Source organism: Perca fluviatilis, chromosome 10 (genome assembly GCF_010015445.1).
Source record: "Perca fluviatilis chromosome 10, GENO_Pfluv_1.0, whole genome shotgun sequence".
Taxonomy (NCBI): Eukaryota; Metazoa; Chordata; class Actinopteri; order Perciformes; family Percidae; genus Perca; species Perca fluviatilis.
In genome coordinates this window covers 2,933,371-2,956,033 of record NC_053121.1, presented here as the reverse complement: position 1 = coordinate 2,956,033, position 22,663 = coordinate 2,933,371, and the positions used below count along the sequence as shown (strand labels likewise).

Genomic DNA, 22,663 nt, shown 5'->3' with positions numbered 1-22,663 from the left:
AACATCAGGCCATTGAGAGTGTGGCAAACACAGCACGCGGGGGAAGATGATGTTATGATCTCGCTTATGTGAATCAAAATGTAATCCAAGAGTCTGTCACATATCAGAATGGATGCTGCCGTTTATTCATTACATTATTTCCCTGGTTTACTGTAAAGAGATCAGCTCGGGCTCATTAGATTGGCAAATGGCATATGAGACATTCTGCGCCACGCATCATTAGAAATTCCTAATGCCTTACCTATTTCCTGGTATTGATCTTGAAGAAGCCTTATGTTAAAGCGGCCTGTCATCTCTCTGCTTAAAAGTCAAAGATAGACAGAGCCATTACTTTTTCTATTGTTTGGAGAAGTTGACTTCAAAAGGGCGAAAACCTCTTGTGTAGTCTGAGGCTTGGGAAAGCAGAGCAGGGCAGGTGGAGCTGGAAGGAGAGGGGGATGCAGGGATAGAGAGAGCACTCAGAGACGAAGATAGAGGAGTGGAGAGGGGAAGCCCTTTGATCTCTGGCAGAAGTGAGCGCAGAAGAAAAGAGAGAGAGAGAGAGAGAGAGAGAGAGAGAGCAGCAAAGAAGATGGCAAACAAGGCATGCACTCAATTCCCAACAGTGTAGCACGAATGTGAGAGGAAGAGACAGACGGAGGGAGAAAGAAGGAGAAAGAAAAGTCAAGTAGATCGAGCGAGACAGAGATGGAGAGAGAAGATTACAGGGTCAGAGAGAGAGAAGAAGAAAAGAAGAAAAGAGAAGGAGGATGAAAATGAAGAAGAGGAAACAGATAAGACCAGGATGTTATAAAGGATTTCAGTCCGGGGGCTGTTTGGGGAATTCTCTCAAGCCCTATGCTAAAGCAATTAGCATTGAACCCCTTCTAGGAAAGTGCAGCCAAACCACAGCAGCACTCTCTAACATAGTTAGTGTGTAACAACCAAGTCAAGCAGACCCCACGGTCCCCATTAAACCTCAAGTTTTAATTGGCATGTCAGGATGGTGCTGCGTATCACAACCAATGAGTGTGGGCTCTCAGAAACGGTTGGCCCAGTGAGTCCACACATCCCCACTTCAAGTGGAAACCCAGAGACAGTAAACAGAGCTGCTGCGCTGGATTGAAAAGCCCTGTGTAGCATGATAACAAAAGCTAAACATTAAACATGAAAGGATATTTCAAAACAGCTGTTGCTCATATGGCTGCAGTGTGGAAGAAAAGTTGGGTACCCCTTTGTTGTCCAGGAGTTCACTCGAAACCAGTTCAAGTTGAGACACTTAAAAATAAAGTTTTTGTTTAAAGTGAGCTAATGTAACGTTATCTTTGCTGTGTAGTAGAAATTACAAAATTACAAAAGAATGGCAAATTGAGCAAAGGTGCGTTCTGTTACAGTGTTGGAAAGACTTTTTTATTAATCACGGCTACATGCTTTTAATCATGTAGCCATGATAACAATAATAGCATCTTTTTCATTTTTTTGTTTCTCTTTCTGGTGGACAATAGTCTACCAGTGCATAAGGAGCTCCCGCCAGGGCTAGCCAAACATCTATTTTTGTCCATAGCCCTTGTTACATTGTCACTTTGTGGTTGTGAACAGTAAAATATGTGTATTAAAGGAATAGTTTGACATGGGGTGTACATTTATCCACTCTTGCTGAGAGTTACATGAGACAGTTGATACCACTTCAATGGGCAGTGGTGGCCTAAAGGTTAGAGACATGAGCTTGTGACCGAGAGGTCATCGGTTCAATCCCCAGACCAACAGGATCAAATCTGGGTGGGGAAAGTGCTTGTCCCTCCCTCATTACCACCACTGAGGTGCCCTTGAGCAAGCCTTAACCTCCAACTGCTCCAGTGGAGCTGCTCAGTGGCCAGCAGATCAGACTGTGGTTGTACTGGGCAGCTTCCAGGTATGGATGTGGAACTGTGTGAATGTGACAGGTCACTGTTGCAAATGAGAAGTTGTTCTCAATCGACTTACCTAGATAAATAAAGGTTAAATAATTATTTATTTATTTTTAAATGTCTGTGCAGTAAATATGAAGCCACCAAAAAACAAAAACTCAACACTTTTTCCAAGTCCAAGTCTGTGGGCCACACTAAAGGTTTTTGTTTCATAATGATCAGTATCAGTAATATTTTATTAGCATATAATTAATCAAATCTAATCTCGGGTTCAGTCTAATTTTTGGGATGAACACGACAGGATTCGGGACAACTGCTCATAATTCAAGACTGTCTTAAATATTTCATCTGGTCATCCCAGTTAAAAAATATTCCTTACCAGCACCTCTAAAGACTCTTTAGAAAAAAGATGGCTTTAGGGGGGGTTAACCGGCTGTTGGCTGTAGCTTCATATTTACCTTACAGAATTTAAAATGGTATCAATCTCCTCATCTCACTCTAACAACAAAGGTAATAAGTATATAGCTCCCAAGATGTCGAGCTATTCCTTAAATAGAATTATTTGACCTTATTTATGGTCTTTGTTGCTGCTTGATCAAAGGTTTTCTCAAACAACTTTGAGAAACTTTGGTTTAGCCAAGAATAAAGGAGAGAGGAAAAAAGAGAGGAAGTAGCTCAGAGCAGTCTCAACTCAGCAAGGAAATGCTGATTTCATGCTGCTGTCACACAGTTCCTGCATTGTTAGACCAGGTGTCATTTAAGTGTTCAGTCCTTCACTTTCAGCAGTCACCTGCCTCCTGTACCTTCGTCAGCTGACAGCAGTTGAACCTCAGTGTCTCCAAGTTTGACGATGTGCACGTTGTTTACATCACCGTTGCACTGAGCCCTTATTCTGCATGCATCTGTTAGCTAAAACCACTCATACACAGTCAGTTTTCCTCTGACCTCTCTCATCTGTGAGTGCTACCCAGGACCAATGCTGACTGGCGTTTTCCACTCTGTGAATAACTGTCATCACTGACTGCAGTGCGCCAAAATCTCAGGAGGCTGTCACTTTCTGGAACAACATGTCTGGCCCCGACAACCACACTACATCGAAAGTCACTCTAACCACACGTCTCTGCCATTCTAACATTTAGTTGAACAGCAGCTGAGCGTCTCATCCCTGTCTGCATGCATTATGCTTCTGATTTATTTTTATGTGACTCACCGTCTGGAGGAGTGAGCTGCTGATGTGAACAGGGATGTGGTGCCAAGAAAGTGGATAGTGACTGTAAAAAAAACAAAACATCTTGTCTGTTTGAAACAAACTGCGCTCACTGCTTACCTTGGAATATGGCGGCGTTGTGGATGATAAGACGTTTGAGTTGAGCACTGACGACTTGCAGACCAGACTCCATGTTGCTGCGTGCAGCCACCTGATACCGCTCCTCCATTTTCTTGGAACAGCAGGTCGGGCCTTTGGTTTGGCAAACCTGCAGATCCGCACCTGGCAGGAAATCAGCAGAGACAGGACAGGAGTCTGGATGAGCAGGGAGAAGGAGCTGCAAAGGAGCTTTTGTTTAATTTTCAAAAACCCAAAGCCGCTTCCTTCACACGAAAAGATTCGGCTGCATCCTCTGCATGCTAAACACAGGAAACACTAAAAAGCAGCAGATTCTGCAGCCTTAATGAGCGTGTGATCATTATATACAGGCTGTGTTATTTAGCGGGGCTGAAGTCAAAAATAAATTCCTGCTGAAAAAAAGGAGTCATTTTGATGCACATTCAAGTAATACACCATAGCTGTGATGTTCTCCTCAAAGATCAATTTGGTCAACAGAAAGTTACTCACCACTCCAGGCTACACTTTGCACAAAAATGATAGTGTGTTTCAGCATGCTTTTACTATGTATATGATATATAAAATAAAAAGCCACAAGTAAGATTGAAGGCGATGAAACAACATGACTGACATTAAGGGCTGTTTACACAGATGATAAATAATTGGTTTCCCAGAGCTCTTTTGAAAGGTGCAGATGTAAGCCAGTGAAGGCAAAACTAAGGTGACAAGGATGTTTAATTGCTCCGATCTAGCCGTACACAACCAAATCAAAGAACAAACACCCTGAAGAAATGATTTCAATATGAAAGAATCCCAGTGAGGTGTGAGATAAGGACTAGGCGGTTCGAATTGAGTCTGATCAAGGATAGCCAAGGTGCCTCAGCTGCTGCAAAAGTGATGGTGTATGAACTGCAGTTTTGTGTGACGATGAACTCGAGAACATCTTTTACAAAGAAGGCTGTCAGAAGTACAACATCTCTTCTAAAAGTTTAAAAAAAGAGATTCAACAGTAGTTCAAAATGATGTGGCTTTTAAAAGGTCCCATATTATGCTCATTTATTACGTTAATACCTCTATTTTGGGTTTTTCTACTAGAACATGTTCACATGCTTTAATGTTCAAAAAACACATTCCTAATACCTGTATTCATCCTCTGTCTGAAACACTTTCCATTTTAGCGCCTGTCTCTTTAAGGCCTGTCTCTGAAAAAGCCCAGCCTGCTCTGATTGGTCAGTGCCCGCGGGTTCCTGGTGCATCTGCGCCCTCGGAGTCTCTGCACTGTCATTGCAGCCGGGGAATGACTGTAAGGGCACTGTAGTGGCACTTTTTACCTATATCTATATATATACAGTATATATATATATATATATATATATATATATATATATATATATATATATATATATACAGTATATATCTATCTATCTATCTATCTATATATATATATATAGATAGATGGATAGATAGATAGATAGTATAGTTATGACATGACAACCATACAGAGGTCCTGACAGCTTGTTTAAAGGTACAGTTTCTTAAAACGGACTGTGAGCATTTCTCTGTGAATTGAGGGTTTGATATTTTCACAGTATTTTTATAGCACCTTGACCTGCTTTATAATAAAACAAAAGGCATAGAAAGCTCACTTTTTACAATATGGGACCTTTTTTAACATAGTTTTTATGTTATTCACAAATGATAGAAATATCAAAAGCTATTTTTTATAGTCCTCCATCCACACCTTATACATGTGTATAATAACTGGATTACATCTCATAGTCTTTGAAGATTTAAGTGGTGGTATGAAAGGAAATGATGACGGTGGGAGGTTATAAAGATGAAAACTTTCAATTTGTTTCCACCCCGGTATGTGGTATTCTGGCCCGTGCAGCCCAGTAGGAGTAACATTTGTGGCATTTAGACCTCCTTCATCTATTGGTCTTTGTAAGACTCTTCTGGATGGCTTCCTGTTCCATAAAAGCTGTCTTAAGCAAGTGTTAAGTTGTTTAAAAAATGTGGGACTAAAATGGGTAACATTTGGAATAACTATAAAGACTTTACCAAGACCTTTAATGAGGGAACTACTCAAATGTATGTTGCAGTTATCACAATTCTGTGTCAAAACACCTCTATTGAAAAAAAAAAAGGTCCAGTGGAATATGCACTTTTTATACACAAGCTATACATTTCCAGCTTATTCCCAAATCACTCCTCTAAAACGATGCACGCATAGACATCACACCGACATAAATAGGGCACAACCATCTGATGTTTAAATACAAAGAGGAGCTCCTTGGTGCTTCCCCCTTCCTCTCTGTCCCATGTGGCAGTTGAAAGCTTCAGTGGAGGCTGCAGTCGTAACGTGCCAAGCGGCGTCTTGGAGTTGTCTGCAGGATCTGCTGCCTGAGAGGCGTCAGTGACAAGGGCCTGATTGATGGCGTGGTAAACAAATGTCAGGGGAGTCTGCCAGCTTCAGCTGCCGCTGGTCGGGATGCGGAGGATAAAGAGACGGAAGCGGCGAGATTAATTTGGGGGGAGGGCTCGGATTGTGAATGTGTATGGATATCAGAAAAGTCTCGATAACAAGCGTGTCAAAAGACACAGGAAAGGCTTTTGTCAAGACGGAGGCTTTATCTTAATATGAAAAGTGAATCTCTCCATTGGTTCGAGGATTTGTCTCTTTGAGATCTTCAAACAATAGATCCTTAGAAACAAAGCTGCACGGAGGGAAGTTAAACTTGCAGGAGATGCAACAGAGTGACAGTCTGGATAATGAATAAGTACTGGGGGATTTGAACCAAGAACAGCTTGGGCTAACTCTCCGCTCACTCGCTGGCGCCCATCAGAGTTTGAGGTGTGGAGTCTAATGAGTGAAACAGGCAATAAACCTGTCACACGGCACCTTTTGTATGCATACTGACAGGCTTAATATCTTAAATCAATACGGAGAAAGGACTCCTGGCAGATAAGATCAAGCTAATTTCAGGCTGCAGGGGCAAAATTATTAAGCTGTCAATAGCACCATGAGGTGAGGTGAGCGCGGCTGGTGCAGGAAAAAGACGGGGATTTAGCAATTATCTCCGGCAAAACAGACACTTTCATCTGCACGTTTGTCGTTTTGCAGATGATAAATGCCTTTCATTACTGAAGTTCCACTGCGGTGAGGAATAAGTGAAGGATTCGACAGGAAGTCTCACAAATAATAAAATCACAGCGTCTAAATAAAGCCTTCTTTTTGACTGACAGATCACTTGGGAGTAAGCTTTCCTGCTTTTTCTCTTTGCTTTAAGACTCGGCTCTCTTCCTCCTCCCTGCCTCCTTTTTATATTCCTTGTCATCCCCGCACAGTTTTGTTCTGAGCTTGTTTCACTTCACCTACCTTGAGCTTAATAGTTACCGGGCACCGAAGAGCACTTTTCTATCAGTCTGTTAGTGGTTAATTAGTCGATTTTTGTGTCCTGATGGCCACTGCTCTCAAACTAAACCAAGAGAGACAAGGTGCAAGGCCAGGAGCAATTTAGATGTAAATTTCCCCAACATACAATCTCAGTCCAAGGTGACGCCTTTAAATTATGACCCACTTTCCAATCAATACTCTAAAACGGTGGGCCAGACAATTCAACATGCAGAACAGCTGCGGCTTTCGTGAGCGTCAAGGTCTTGAAATGGCTTTTTTAAAACGCATTGATCGCCCTTCGGTTTGTCACAGCCGTAAGTGACCATCCTTTGCTGATGGATCTCTCATGAAATGAAGTTTCTGTTGAAATGCCAAGGGTGAAAACTCCAGCAGGGACTGAAACAGTCCTGTGCAGAGAAGAGTCCCCCCCCCCCCAACCTTTTTAACAAGCTTGGGGACTCCAAGTCAAAGGAACGCAAGGGAACGGGGGCAGCCACAAATACACTGTGTGCCTCTTAGTTTCCCAGAACCAATTACTAAGCTATCACTATGCAAGTTTAATGATGGAGACCATGGGGGAAAAAACAAGTTGTATTAAGATATAGAATATGTTAAAAGCTGTTCATTATGAGCATAAATTAAACATCAACTACTAGTGTTGAGTCGAAGCACGTGGGACTCCTTGGCTTCCTCTCCAGGGCAAAATAAGAGAGGCAGTGTCACTTTGTTGAGACAATAAATGAAATGAACATAGCGCAATTTAAGCCTACAACCAACCTAAGGAATGAAAAATATCACTAGCTACTGGGGATTCAAATTGTTTTAAGTATTTTTAGTTCTTTGCCGACACTGCTCTACTTTAAATCGTTTGATGAAGCAATAATGTGAAAGCTGGAAGCGTGACTGTGAAAGAGCCCGATCTGTGGTGTTTTTTCCCAGAGAAACAGAAAACAATGAGGCAGCAAACAAGTGCCCTTCATTAAAGAGGGATGTCTCAGAGAAGAAAAACGGATTAAACAAAGCACAAATCTGTGCTTAATAAGACAAAAACTCGTCTCGCTTCAGGTCACACTGATCCACCTATTAGTCGTGTCGGCGTCTGTTAAAGAGCAAGAGCGTTTGTTTTTTTGTTGTTCGCTTTTTGACCTGACCCGGCAGCTAATTACTGGAGTCCACACCTGCGGGACCTTGGCATCCTGCTCAGCAATATCAAACGGCATGAAACTATAATTGTTTCAGCCATAGGCGTAGATTTCGGGGGGGGGGGCGATGCAGGGGATATGTCTCCCCCAATATTTAGAAGAGGTAGATTTGTCCTCCTCCAAAAATATGAAAGAACCCACTCCCCAAAAGAGGTACAAATAACCGTTCAGGGGGCTCAAATCATGAATATATCCTTCTTACCTGTAAATATATATATATACATATATATATATATATATATATATATATATATACTCCCACCTGCAAAAATATTTTTATACATACTAACGATCTCACACACCCCTACAGTAGACCGTACCATCTAAACCAGTCATTCCCAAACTGTGGTCCGCGGACCACTAGTAGTCTGTGAGGGTACTGCAGGTGGTCCGTGGAAAAGCAAAATAAAATATAAAATAATAGTTTTTTTAACCTTCATTTTACCAGGAAATTCCCATAACACTTAAGAATATGTATATTGATGTAACATTTTTATTTAAATTAAATTGTCAAGTTATTGTGTGATTACTAAAATAGGCTAGTGGCGCTCGGCCGTGACGTTCAAGTCCAAACTCTGAAGATTAATAATCCCCTAAAATCGCCAAAGATTTAGAAATTTTGACTACATCCAAGTGTTCTTATTACTGTATAGATTTAATACTCCAATGCTATAGAAATAAGTTGTTCAAATGAACCTGATTATGCCCTCGGGCGCTTGAGTAAATGAATGAATGAAATATGTGTCAGCCGTTGTGCGCGGTAAACTTTCTTTTAACGAGCCTGTTGCACTGATGCGATGACCAGTTATAGTTTAGTGCTAGTAGGCCTGTTAAGAGGTGCAGACTAATTCAGGTAGGACTGTGTGTAGACATATTTTATTATGTGTATTATAAGGTCCACGAAAATTCTTGATTACAAATAGTGGTCCACACACACAAAAGGTTTGAAAACCCCTGATCTCAACCTTGCAGCGCTCAACTCATTTCTTTCTCTCTCTCTCTCTCTCTCTCTCTCTGTCTCTCTCTCTCTCTCTCTCTCTCTCTCTCTCTCTCTCTCTCTCTCTCTCTCTCTGTCTCTCTCTCTCTCTCTCTCTCTCTCTCTCTGGGAAGCAAATTTACAAATCCCAAAATGGCCACGCCAAGACCCGCCCTACGAAGCAGCTCGATTGGTCGGGGTTAGGCATTTGACTTTGAGTGGTTAAGGTTAGGATAGCTGATTGGTCAGGGGATAGGACCTGAACAAATGGGGTTACGTTACCTTGCGTAAGCAGGGACGCCTGGCCAATAAATGTTATTGAAGGGCGGGTCTTGGCGTGGCCATAGTAAGATTCGTTAAATTCGCCTCCGGGAAATAAAGCTGCCTTCAAGTGCCGTCAGAAATGCTGAAATCTATAACCCATCTGACAGAAAACAGGAACTGTGTCTACTTGTGCTGCACAAATTGTTGCATTAAAATTTCCTCAGAATGCACGGTGCCCAGATAGCTCAGAGAAAGCTCCTCCTTTGCAGCACCACTGTTCCAGGTTTTTATGTTGAAGTAAGTGGCAGCTGTCAGCGCCGCCTCCAGCAAACTGGTACTAGTCATCCATTTAGTGAGAATCTGATCTGCTCCTCTCATCAATCCGGTCAGCAACTTGCTGTCAGAGCTCCACCACATCCTCCGCTCCAACCACCGCTGACACTGATGGAGCTGCTTTCACACTCGTGTCCTGGGGTAAGTGCTCCAGCGCCTCTCGCACATATACGACTACGCGGTGGCGTGCACTGACACCCAGCCTCCATTTCACCTCCAGACACTACAGCCACCCACAGCAAGAGCCACAACAAAGACATGAGTGCTAATCTCACAGCACAGTTAGGTTGGTGTTTTTTTCATATGTTCCCTGTTGCTTCTCTTTGCTTACTTCTTTTGAAACATGTTGGCGAAAAGAAAAACATCAATTTTGGTATTTTGGTGTTATGCCCTTTGGCACCACATGCAGCATTATTAGAATTCTGTTTTTTGCCTTCCTGCGGACATCTCTCTGAATCAGCCACCTCCTCCACACCATACACCATATCAATACAGGTTACTTCACGGCTCCCCATCGAACACTCTCACACACACACACACACACACACACACACACACACACACATATGCCCACACACACAGAAAGTGATACTTCCCCTCAGTCAAATCACAGCAAGCCGTGCTCAACATTTAAGTTCATCAATCTTTCATTAGCTGTATGTCTCAATAAAGACAATGTAACTTGTGTTACATTAGGCCGCAGAGAAAGCCCCCCCATTTTGCATTTACTCAAGAAATTTTTTGTTCAGAACAATTACAGCAGATGTAATTGTGGCTGAAAACCTTTAACTTATTCTGTATGAATAAATGACAAGGATGTATTATGGATGACCAAAAATAGGACCAAAAATGTGCTAAATATATGAGAAGGGGCTGCATATTTCATGCTTTTGTAAAATGTAAAACAAAAGCTCATTAAGACAAAAGTGGAAGCGCTGGAATTTATGGAAATTCAACCGCAAGTACAAGCCTGGCGCCATAACTCTGTCTCGTTTCAGGATATTACTTTTTAAATTTTCATGCATTGCTTAAATATTGTCTAGAATGACGAAAGACGTTTCAATGTCATCACTGGATATAAAGGATAGTGTGAAATATTGGAAACATTCCTAGAAAGTTTAATATGTGTCACATAAGAATAAAAGAATAAGAAAAGGAAGAATGCATAGAATATAATTTATTTGAGAATAAGAACGTGACTTTAGACATTTTTGAGAATAATGAAAATTTTTGCTGAAGCTACATGTATGTGGATATATGGATCTACACAGAGAAATCTTCCAGAGCAACTGAATATATCAATTTGTGTAAGAACAAGTGGAAGCCGTGAATGATGATGTAATGTTTGGTAACGCAACTATTTCAGCACACACTCTGAAAAACAATAAATCTATATTACATTATTCCAGTGGTTTCCAACCTAGGGGTTATAATGCTTTTCCTTATTACCTCTGTCATTGATATAATGTTACATTGTCTGATGTTCATATTAAACATGGCCAAAGCTTCAAATAACGAGGTAAACGTATGTAAAAGTAATCCCTGTGAGCAAAAGCGTCAGATTTCAGACGGTTCTGAACACTCCGCTTCCAACTGTCTTTTCTGACTTTTGACTTCATGCCAGATTTCTTTATATGGTCATCTGCGCCAGGCACATTACTGCAGTGTAAGTCTATATCCACGACGTTCCGCCGGATCACGCTTTTTTTACCTTCCTCATTCTCTGTGTTGGCGTTCTAACCTCCGGTGGATTTGTGAGGACTATGGCTAACTGCTCCTCAGATCTCTGCAGGGTAAATCCAGACAGCTAGCTAGACTATCTCTCCAATCAGAGTTTTCTGTTGCACGACTAAAACAACTTTTGAACATACACACGTTCCACCGAAAACAAGTTCCTTCCCGAGGCTATTTTGCAGAGGGACCGTCATTGAGTTCGGGGCTTAGCGCCGCCCAGGACGATTGTGATTGGTTTAAAGAAATGCCAATAAACCAGAGCACGGTTTTCTTCCCATCCCGGGATGCTGTGTGGACTAGCCAGACCCTCCTCCGCAGCACTGTGGAGGAGGGCTGAGACTATTGCAGTGTTGACGTTACATACACTGCTACATGTAGCTGCATGCTAACGCCAGGGAAACCTGTAATCTTGGTTGCCGATGTTGTTCATTTCTCGACGAGAGACGCCAAGAACACAAGTGCGGAAGACTCGGAAACGCTGATCAGAGCAGCCCATGTCTCACTCACTTGCAGTACTTTGTTTTGAAATCACATCCCGTCATATTTTTTACTACAGTAGCTCCCACAGTGGAGTCCTGAGATCGCTCTGGGACTGTGAGGGGTTTAGGAGGTCTGTACAGAATACCAGGAATTGTTGATTATCTGCATTATGTCATTCCTAGTGCTAACAGTTAGCACATGTTGGGAATTTAAGAGGGAGGCCTTTTATCTACCTGAGTGTCCCTGATTATTATGGAACCCACGCAACTTCTAGGAAAGGCCCGCCCTTCAATAGCATTCACACACTACTATTGGCCAGGCGTCCATGCTTACGCAAGGTAACGTAACCCCATTTGTTCAGGTCCTATCCCCTGACCAATCGGCTAGCCTAACCTTAACCACTCGAGGTCAATGCCTAACCCCAACCAATCGTGCTGCTTCGTAGGGCGGGACTTTCCTAGAAGTTACGTGGGATCCATAATAACGCCTCCCTGATACTACACTGGGGCCGTTATGTCATGCTACATCGATCAAACTGTCTCTAGCTCCAGAACTCGGTCACATGTGGCTCAATGAGGCAAATGTTGAAACCTAATGTGAGATTTTTTTATACACGTTTTGTTGACATTGGCTTTTCGTCCTCTTTGTTGCACGGCTATATGTGTAATAACATTAACAATAGTTGCAAAATAAACTATTTTTACCTCGGAAATATTGTTTCCTTTTCTTCTGAGATTATCAAAATCCAGTATGTAGAAATGTGTTGAAGCAGTAACTCCTCTTTGTCACAAACTCATTTGATGAAGATGTAGGCAAAATACAGACATTTTCATAAAACATTTGTAATACACCAAATAAGGGAATACTATGGACTATGCATGAACAAATATATTACTTTTCTTGCCAAAAATGCATGTTACATCCCTGTTAGACTTATTATGAATACATACTGTTATAAAAGTCCCAAAACAGAAACACAAATGGAGTTATTGGTGAGGGTAGTGCTGAACACCAATCCCTGATATAGAGAAATATGACAAGTTATTGTATTTCACTAGTTTTTACATCTGGCGTTGCTATAAAGCATCATTTTCTTTAACACGCTGAACATGTTGTCATTTTAGAATCATGTTCATAAGCCATTCATAAAAGTAGGAAACATCATACAACATTAAGATGGTAAGATTACATGTTTTCTTTTTAGCTGGAACCAGGACCTGGAACAGAACAGTAGAGGGCCAAAATGTTTTTGAATCTGTGTTCTACATTAATCTGGAAATCTACCGTACATGTATGAATTAGGTGCTTTATCATCAGTCACTTGATGAAGCACTGTGCTACCAGCTCACTTAATAAAACCAGCAATTAATCTGCAACAGAGAAGCCGTGGGCATCATGGGAACGTGTAAACCAAACTACCTCTTAACTGGCCAAGATGAATTGTTCTTTGGCAGACTGCTGGATTGATTTCCAGTGTAAGTAATGGTTTTGAGCTGCCTGGTGTGCAGGGTGTCCAGCTCAGACTGATGCCCCAGCGAAGGGAGGGGGGTAAATATTTCTCTTGGCCTGCTACGATGTTTCTGGCAGATAAAATGCTTGATGACCTAGGTGGAGGGTGTGTGATTAAAGATTTATGCACGGAGAGATAGGGCTCAGTGGTCGGAGCTGCTTGCACCCACAGATAAGAGATTAATACAGGGGGAGGATGACAAAATATGCTTCAAAGTGCGTCACACATCTTTCCTGCTGTTTGATTGAATCATTTTGTGATTCATTACACTCTTCCATGTTCACGGAACATTTAGCGTTATTTGGTAAACCCGTTTGAATGCGGTGGGAGTATGGCGTGTGAGGATTGCATGCTGAGAATTGAGAGAAAATGTTAACCTGGAGCACTTCCTCCGTGCTGACATGACACTATAACGCCCCATTAACATTTGCAGCTGGCTGTGATTCGGCCACATGAGAGGGATCTCCATTTACATACTGAATCAGAATGCATGCAACAGGCTCCAGCAGTGCACACACATGCTGTATTCTGCAAAATAGGATGGGGAGGGATTTCAGTTGTTCCTCCATCCAGCTAAACACCTGAATTATTTCACCATTTGCTCAGTGTTTTTTTTCCCCTCATGTTTCAAAAGTCAAGTCACTTTTCTCAAGACCCGTTCCTTCCTCCTCTGAGGCAGAGCCACTGACATTTGAGCTCCAGGGAACAACAATTACCCCTCTGAGTAATTGCATCTTTTACAAATTTGTTTTCAGTATGGCTACAATTCATATCACACCACTAATCTTTTCTGTGACAATGTGGCTGAGGAAAAGCTGCCAAGAGACCAGCCTGAACATGACCATCTATTCAACAAAATACCCCTCAAGCTCAGCAGAAGATTCAAACCCACATAACAAAGATCTGCAAAAAGAAAGATGCTAATATCTGCTTTCAGTTTTCAAAACCACTGACCTGATCAAACTTGGGTTACTTGGCTCCATGTTTTAATCAATACTGGAGCCAATCGATTCTGTAAGCTTGTTATTTAACAGTTAACCGGTGGCTTATATAATTCAACCTGCATTTTTAACAAGATGCAAACTGGCTTTTTTTCAGAGCAGGTTTGTTAATGTTGAGCCAGAGGGATGGAGAGTGTGTGTGGGTTGGCTCTCACTGCCGATACCAGACATGTCAGCAGCCTTGGAGTGGGGAGTAAAGAACTGAAACTGAACAGTGGAATTGAATTTGAGTGTTTGCAGTCAGAGCTGAAATAATAGAACTCTGTTTTAGCCTACAGACAATTTAAGGATGCAGTTACCACACATGTTGTGCGTAAAACCTATGGAGCTGCATGTACAAGCTTGAAGTTGATGACAGTTACCTGACACCGGGGTTTCGGGGACCCACTTGGAGCCCGGATGCAGAGAGTGAAAGACTGTGCGCACCTCCTGGCAGGATGGCATCTGTCCGCCGGGCAGGGAGAACAGCTGGAGGAAGGCGCACAGAAAGAGCGCACTGTGGACGGATGGACCAAGCATGACAGGCGAGCAGCTCTTAACCAAACCGGACTAGACAAGAGCAACAGACAGCGGGGATAAACTTCAACACATTCAAAGTTACAGGAGCATCCCGTGTTGGCGCTGATGAGGTGAAGCTGCAGCTCTCGGATCGGCTCGGCTCGGCTCAGCTCAGCATCCTCCCGCTTGATTCCCCCTCCTCAACGATCCGTGCGCCTGGAGAGCTGCTCGCTGGAGCCTCTTGGCGAAGCTCTTCCGATGGCTGATAACTTATGAGTCCCTCTTCACTTGCGGCTCTGACTCTCAGCTCGCTGCACAGATCAACGAGCCTCGGATGCATGTGCGCGCCCCCACCCCCACAGGAAAAAAAACGCGCGCACCAGCGTGAACCTGCGCGTAAAGAGATCTCCCCTCTCATGTAATAGCGGTGATGTGCGCTGATACATTGGCTCTGTGTGGCTGCTGGAAGGGAAATAGAATGAGGGGAGTAATGCGGTGCACGAGCTGTTGTGCTGGATAAATGGCACGGCAGTGTGTGTAATAGGAAGCAATTAGGCCACAGTACCTGAGGAGCGTAATGTTACCAGAAGATGCACATATATTACAATGAAATTGACACATAAGCGTCGGATATGATCTGAAAATGTGTTTTTATTATTCAATCACAAGGAGAAAGTGTACAGAAAACCAGCGGCATTCTGAGAAATGTGTACAAACCAAGCACAAGTGAACATTAACAGCCTCTTATCTTTGATAATTAGCCCATATAAATCTAACTCAATGACATTTCATTTTACACCGATTATTCCTTCATCTTCTCATCTTGAGTGGACAGTTATTTGGAAGCCAAATAACTCAGCTCTAAAGAGCCAATAAAGTTGAAATGGTGCCACCTAGTGTTCAGTCTGCATGTGACACACCAGAGAGGCCAACGTCCAACTCATCCTCTCTGCACATTGAACAAAAGTTCATTAAAGTGATGGTTCGGAGTAATTTCACCCTAGGGTCCTTTGCACCATGACCTCGAGCCAAACACAAGTTTGTAAGTACACCAGAAGGTTATGTAAATAACACTTGCCTGCTGGCTTCTGCTCTCTGCTGTTGTTGTTGCTGCTGTGAGACGAGTGCTTAGGGACATCTACAAATTACAACACCGAAAAGAGATGCAACAAAAATATTTTTTAATCTAACTTTTTTTTTTTTAAGTAAGTGCTGTAGTATAACTAGCAGGAGACAAGTAATAATTGAGGTAAGTTTGGAGACATTACCTTATTTAATCATTAAATTAATAAATATTTTTGTTGTATCTCTTTTCGGTGTAGTAATTTATAGACGGCCCTAAGCACTCGTCTTACAGCAGCAACAGCAACAGCAACAGCAACAGCAGCAGCAACAGCAACAGCAGCAGCAGCAACAGAGAGCAGAAGAGAGCAGGCAAGTGTTCAGAAACTCCTGGTGTACTTACAAACTTTCCAATCCATCGTTTTATGAGTACATAACCTATGTGTACTACTGTAGACGTTTGGTATCATTTCAGGCATTATTAGTGGGGTCATTTACGAGATACAAACGTGGGTCCATTAGCCCCTGCGCTAAGCTATTCAGCTGATAACGCTACTCTAGCTAACTCTCCCAATGTTAGACCCAGGTGAAAAAAGCTTCTGGGGGGGTGTTTGGCTCGAGGTCATGGTGCAAAGGACCCTAGGGTGAAATTACTCCGAACCATCACTTTAAGCCGGAGAAAGAAAAAAGAAAAAAACACATCTATCCGACCAACTTCTATATGTTTCTACACAAATAAATACACTGTTATACATGCAGCTGTTCACAACATCTGGCGGATTGCAGATGGATACTGTGCAATTTCTTTTGTTTTGTCTAGTATTGAAATTGTGAAGTCATCCACCTGAAAACAACGAGACAAGCAGCAATGTCAAAGAACCTTAATGTTAAGATGCCTTTAGAGTCTAACACGCTAACATGACTGCAACGAGAGGAGGTGAGGTGTGTGTGGGTGTGTGTGTGTGTGTGTGTGTGTGGGGGTCGTCTGTATAACAGCTGCTCTCTTGTGCCTGCGGTGAATACAATATTTAGTCTTTCAAGTGTTCATCAAAGCTTGGAACAACAGAGAACAAATAAAAAAACGTATCTCTTCCTTTGGCTGTGCGTCTGAGGAACAGAGAGCTTTGCATGGATTTGCACAGCAGAGACTGGCAGAAGCTGAGAGCAAACCAACAAAACTCGCTGTAAACCCACATGAGTTCCACCTTCAAGTGTTAGCAGGCTGATGTATGAAGGAAGGTAACCCGCAATACCTGAAGTGCACAAACTGCAGTAGATCAGTGTGTACTATCTGCACTGTGAGCACTTTGGAACTGCAAAGTCAACATGTTCTGCATAAGAGTTAGAAAGTCACTAAAGATGTCTGAGGGAATGACCCGTGCACAAACACACCGATAAATAGGATATTTCAGCTGCTCTTTAAGAAACGTATTGCTAGTTTTTTTGGGGGGGGGCATTTTAGAACTTTATTTGTATAGGACAGCTGAAGACATGAAATGGGAGAGAAAGGGGGAATGACTTGCAGCAAAGAAGTAAAGAAGTGGAGTAAACCTCTATATATGGGTGCCTGCTCTACCAGGAGAGCTACCCAGGGGACCAATTTTCAAATTTTTTAAAATGAATCTGCACTGTGCTACTTCTGTCTGTCCGTTATCAGTTTTTATGGGTTAAAACTGCACACAAAAAGGAGTCAACATGTACAGCGTAAGAGTTAGAAAGTCACTAAAGTTGTCTGAGGGAATGACCCGGACACAAACACACTGATTAATGGCATATTTCTGCTGTTCTTTAAGCAATGTATTGCTTTATTTTTTCTCATGTTTAAGATGAATCTGCACTGTGCTACTTCTGTCTGTCCATTATCAGTTCCTACGGGTTAAAACTGCACACACAAAAAAAAGAGGCTACAACATATTGGTTCCTTGCTGATAGGAACAACATACACACCTGAAACATATAGCTGTTCTAAAAGTAAAGACGTGAGGCCTTTCATCCCAGAGATAACGTAGTTTTCAGGGCAAATGTAGTGGGAAATATTTCAGATCCTGAAAAAGAACAAGCCCTCCAGCCAGAAGGAGCAACCAGGGCAGTAGATACTGAACAACTTCACTAACTACACTAGATGCACCTTAGCTGGAGGACCATAAGAGACAGGGGGAGTCAGAGGGCGGGGGGACTGATGTACTGGATTACTTCCAACTGCTCCCGGCAACACGCTTTCCAGTCTGGACCATCTGAAACAATATAAAAATCAACAAGATATATTTAAACCGTTCCTATAACTGCGATAAATGCGTTGCAGGCTGCAGCCATACGGATGGGTTTGCCTATCACGCAGTGTGGGGTAACTCAGTCAAACTTTTACGAGCAGTGACATACTAAAATCCTATAACTAAACTTCTACTGACACATCTTCAAGCATGGCAAATGTTGAACATTTCTTTCGAAAAGCAGAATTATTTTATAATAAAAAGTAGGTGATTGTTTGCCCTGCAATGATCAGAGACAGGAGGTGGATATTTGACCCATCTCATTTCAAACAAAGACATAACATTTTTTATTTTAAATAAAATGACAAATAGTCTACCTTCTAATTTGACTTTGAAAGGGCACACATGGCTACTGTATAGGGTAGTCTAATTTAGTTGTTTCCTTTGTTTAATGATCTTAATCTGAAAAATAAGTAACTATAAATGTTAAATGTAGGGAAAAAAAACCTAGTATATTCCCTGAATGAAGAAGTATTATTATAGTATATATTATATAAAGAAGTAGAGTAAAATAAACGGGAAATAGTCAGTTTAAGTTCCTGAAACCTTAAGTACTTTAAGTAAATAGTTTAGATTAGTTTAATGAGATCTTGAAACATTGTTGGAAAATATACTGCTTTTTCACTTCACATTTCATGTTTGTAGTCGGAAATAAATCCCATGTTCACTGGCTGTTTAGAATAAAAAACACTGACCTCAATGCAAAGCATGCACCCACGTGGGGGAGTTTAAACTTTAGGGGCTCCATCTTCAAAAACAGGAGCACAAAACGTGACATTATACAAAACACATTTTTATTATGAGCTATTATCTTAAACGGGAGACCGTAGCTTATAGAACTGATCTATAATGAGTTAATACAAGTGGTCGGAGCGCTATGTGTGCAGCTTCAATAAAGTGGCGCCAACAGCGTCTCGTGATGTGATGATGAGGGAGTCATCTCCCGTCGATTAAAAAAAAAAAAAGATCTGAACCAACATAAACAGCAGCTGGAAAGCAGTGGGTGGGTAGGTGGGTGGATTTGGAGCTCTTTGCGGATTATTAAAATAGGGCCTGGGTTAGCCCAATGTGCCGGTGCACCTAACAAAGACCTGAGCAAAATCAACTTTTAGTAAAACACCCAAGTTATTATGACGCCTGAAGAACAAAATCCATTAGTTTCAGCATTCAACTGACTATTGAATGGCCTGATTAAAAAAATGCATTACAGGCCTACCTTAAGATCAGTGCGCAAAACGTGTCAAACATGCTCTACTTTTCTTTAACTAACCAGCAGTCCGATAGGGAGAAATGAGATCAACATTTTCCAGATTCACACTTAAACGCATAACGACCACGTGCGTTCATCTGTGATGGAATAAAGAGGAAGAAGCTGCAGGCGGCCTACCTTTGCTTTGCGTTGAGGTTCATTCTCGCACGAATCCACTATCGCTCCACACACCCTGCAGAAAACTCCCAGTACAGCCTGCAGCCTGCAGCCTGCACGTACCTTGGCCCGCAGATGTTGTTCCCTCTGCAGCCCTCTTTGCACAAACAAAAAGTTCTGCCATGCATGAAATTGGGAGAGCATCTTTTTTTTTTTTTCTCTTTGTGGAGGTGGGGAGAGGGTCGCAGGCGACGCAATCTCTTGCGGATGTCGTCCTTTAAATCCTCTCACAAAACACTGTAGTCTACTCTGCGGGTTTTAATGCATCGAATGTGGACTTTTCTTCAGTTTGCAGAGTGCGCTGCGGATAGCTTTTATTAACCTCGTCCAGCTCATCCGTGGAGCGCTCTGCTGGTCAAAGGAGCCCAGGAGGCTTGTGACCTGTAACCCCTGTAAACCCTGCCCCCCACAATATAAGCCTTCTGCTCTGTCCGCACCAGCATGTCCCTTCACCATCCCGGGCCGTCTCACGTGCACGCAAATATCACTCAATAACATTGTTTTTTTTTGCAACAGTGAAGGTTACTGAGATCCTAACCAACCTCTACTGAAAGACGCAGAGGCTTTTCCATGAAGCATGGTGGCACTCCCTCCGCTGTGGGAACGGGGCTGCAGCGTCGCCTTATTTGCCTCCTTCCCCGATTGAACTTTAACCCACTTCCCCCCATACTGCATTTGTTCTGCTTCTTTTAGGCTGCTGCGATTGGTTCAATTTAAGTGAAAGAAAATAAATTGCAGCTGCCTCATTCTGACTTTATTCTTCCACCCAGTAGGTTTGATCTCGTGGAGCCTGCCAGTGATAGAGGAGGAAGGTTAATTGTGGTCAGTAGCAGTTTGAGCTTCTTTGCAGAAAACTAGGGTTAGCTCATGGATGGAAGATCATTTATGCATTATGAATTTAAATGTAACATTTAAAAAAAAGCCTGGTCTGGTGGAGGAATAATGACGTCTTTTAGGTTTGAGTAAGTTTGCAGGAATTCTAATTGACCTCCACTCAGACAATAGACTGGCAGCCTATTGAGCAGGCCTCATGTTGGATACCTCCTGGTAGGATGGAATGTGTCCAAGTGTTTTGAACTGGGATTACAGCTGGGGGGGGGGGGGGGGAGGGGGGTGTTCAGCAACATTCATTTGCATCACTGGATAAATATGTTTGACAAGATGTAAGTGGGGAGAGACTTCGCCCACAATTATATTCTGGAGCTGAAGCTGCGTTTCAATGTACACAAATTAAACAAATATCCTTCCACTCATTGTTAATACCATAGTTTACATAACATTTGAGTCTTGGTTAGAAGTCTTTTACAATCAGAAGAAAATGAGACTACTACAGACTACACTGACTGACTTATTGAATTGTCAACATATTACAGAGCAACTACAGGCTATAGCACGGCCGCAGCTAACAATGATTTTCATAATAATCAATTCATCTTTCGACTAGTATTGTTTGATTCATCATTTAAGTCTAAAAAAAAAATGACCACCAGAATTCTCCAGAGCCCGAGTGATGTGAGGTATTCAGATGGCTAACCCACTCGTGTTCATTAGCCATTTAGACCTTTGAGCTAGTTTGTTATTACATGTACTGTTCCCAAAAGGTCAAGAATGACCTTCCATGCTCAACAATATTCAAATTTACATAAGCACACAAAACAGAAAAATCCTCTGAATAATTTCACTTTATAAATTACTTTTACGATAAATTAAAAAACAACATTGTTATCCTGTTGATCCACTAATAGTTTAAGGGCCATAGTTATACCAAAGGAGTTTGCATAGCTCGCACAGTATTCGTTATACTACTGTATTGGAAGCAGTAGGATGTGCAGGAGACTTCAGTCGGTATTAGAGAGATTGCTTTCACTGTGTCTGGAGTGAAAGTTGACAAGAGATCGCTCACTTTTATATCTGATGAACCTGCAGCAGGTACAGAACACCACCAACACAGGTGTTTTCACATGGCCGATTATAGGTGGAGCTACGCCGATAATTACTACAAGTACCAATTAGAATGATCGCCCTCACAGATGTGCACACCCACACAGTAAAGAGAAGAGGTCTAATGCTGCGGTCCAGACACAATTTTTAGTCACGACTTGGTAGGCTAGTGTTCCAGGGTTCAGATCAGCCTTAACCTAACGCTGACGTTAGCTAGTGCTAGCTGATACCATAGACAGTATATGAGAATGGACCAACAGATCCCGTTGCTCTGGACGGAGACCAGTGAAGGATATTAGAAGCACTTTTCCGGTGAGCGCTGAGCGTTACTGAGCAGCCTCCACCTGAGAGAGACGACCTAGATGTGACGTGAGCAACCTGTCTGAAAGTGTGAAGTCTTCTGGTAGCTGTGCCGACAGAAATCTCAATCATTCCCAATCTTACAGAGACGGAGAGCGGAGGTATATGTAAGGAGATAACATAGGCACAGGCTAATTACTGATCACTAACATGCTAGTTAACATTAATTAAACTTAAACAGCTAATGTAAATCCAAACTGCCTGCGAGCTTCTCCTGTACTATACGGTAATTCCTCTACTGCGCGACAGTAAGCCGCGTGGTTATGACCCAATCGTTAGCCTATTGTTATAAAAGCGTCTGCTACGGAGCCATAACGTGAGGTACAAGGTAATGGAGCCTTTTACACATTGTCATGTTTCTTTAGAAATAAACAATGGACAAATAGAGTCTTTAAACGCTCTAGATGTAAAGTTATTCTCTGTCAAAGTGACGTCAAAATGAATGGCAGTCAGTGGAATGCTAACGAGAGGTGATATTGTTGTAGCATCAAAATGGCGCCATAGGAGGTTCTAGTTCTGAAGCAAAGCTTACCCCTTTGGCTGATACTAGCGATTTCTAGTCGGCGACATATTTTGGGCATTATTTAATAAACACAGCCTGTAGTAGTACACAATCGTATGTGTATTGTTTGATTACAATGTGCAGAATTACTTTACGTTGCCTATTTATGTCTATTTATTTCTATTTCTCACCGTTAATCACTGGCATCTGTACAGCATCAACAGGGGTTGATCGCCATTGTTGTTTATGTGTGTGTGACGTCACAAACTGTAACCTGGAGTACAACGATCTGGTACGAGTTCACGGGGAGTAAGGTAGGTGTTTGACCGCCGTTCCAGGGAACGTTCACAGGGAGAAGGCTGTGAAAACACGAGTTACGGGTTGCCTGGAATTAGCATTAGTAAGTGAAAACACCTGTGTGAGTGGACCTGGCCTTTAAGCTGCCGCACACGGAAAGCAGTCGCTGTGTCCACTAAACTGTTAAAGCCACACAAAAA

At 42.2% G+C, this 22,663-nt stretch overlaps 1 protein-coding gene across 1 annotated transcript in view; it reads right to left on the bottom strand.

Moving 5' to 3' along the window:
- gpc3 (glypican 3) overlaps positions 1–15,053 on the bottom strand; it is a 138,141-nt gene extending 123,088 nt beyond the window's left edge. The window contains exons 1-2 of the mRNA XM_039812954.1: positions 14,470–15,053; positions 3,214–3,375 (exon numbers count right to left, since the gene is read on the bottom strand). Coding sequence (XP_039668888.1) covers positions 3,214–3,375; positions 14,470–14,626 — 319 coding nt within the window. The 5' untranslated portion in view covers positions 14,627–15,053. The remainder of the gene's footprint in view (positions 1–3,213; positions 3,376–14,469) is intronic.
- Between the last annotated feature and the right edge of the window lie 7,610 nt (positions 15,054–22,663).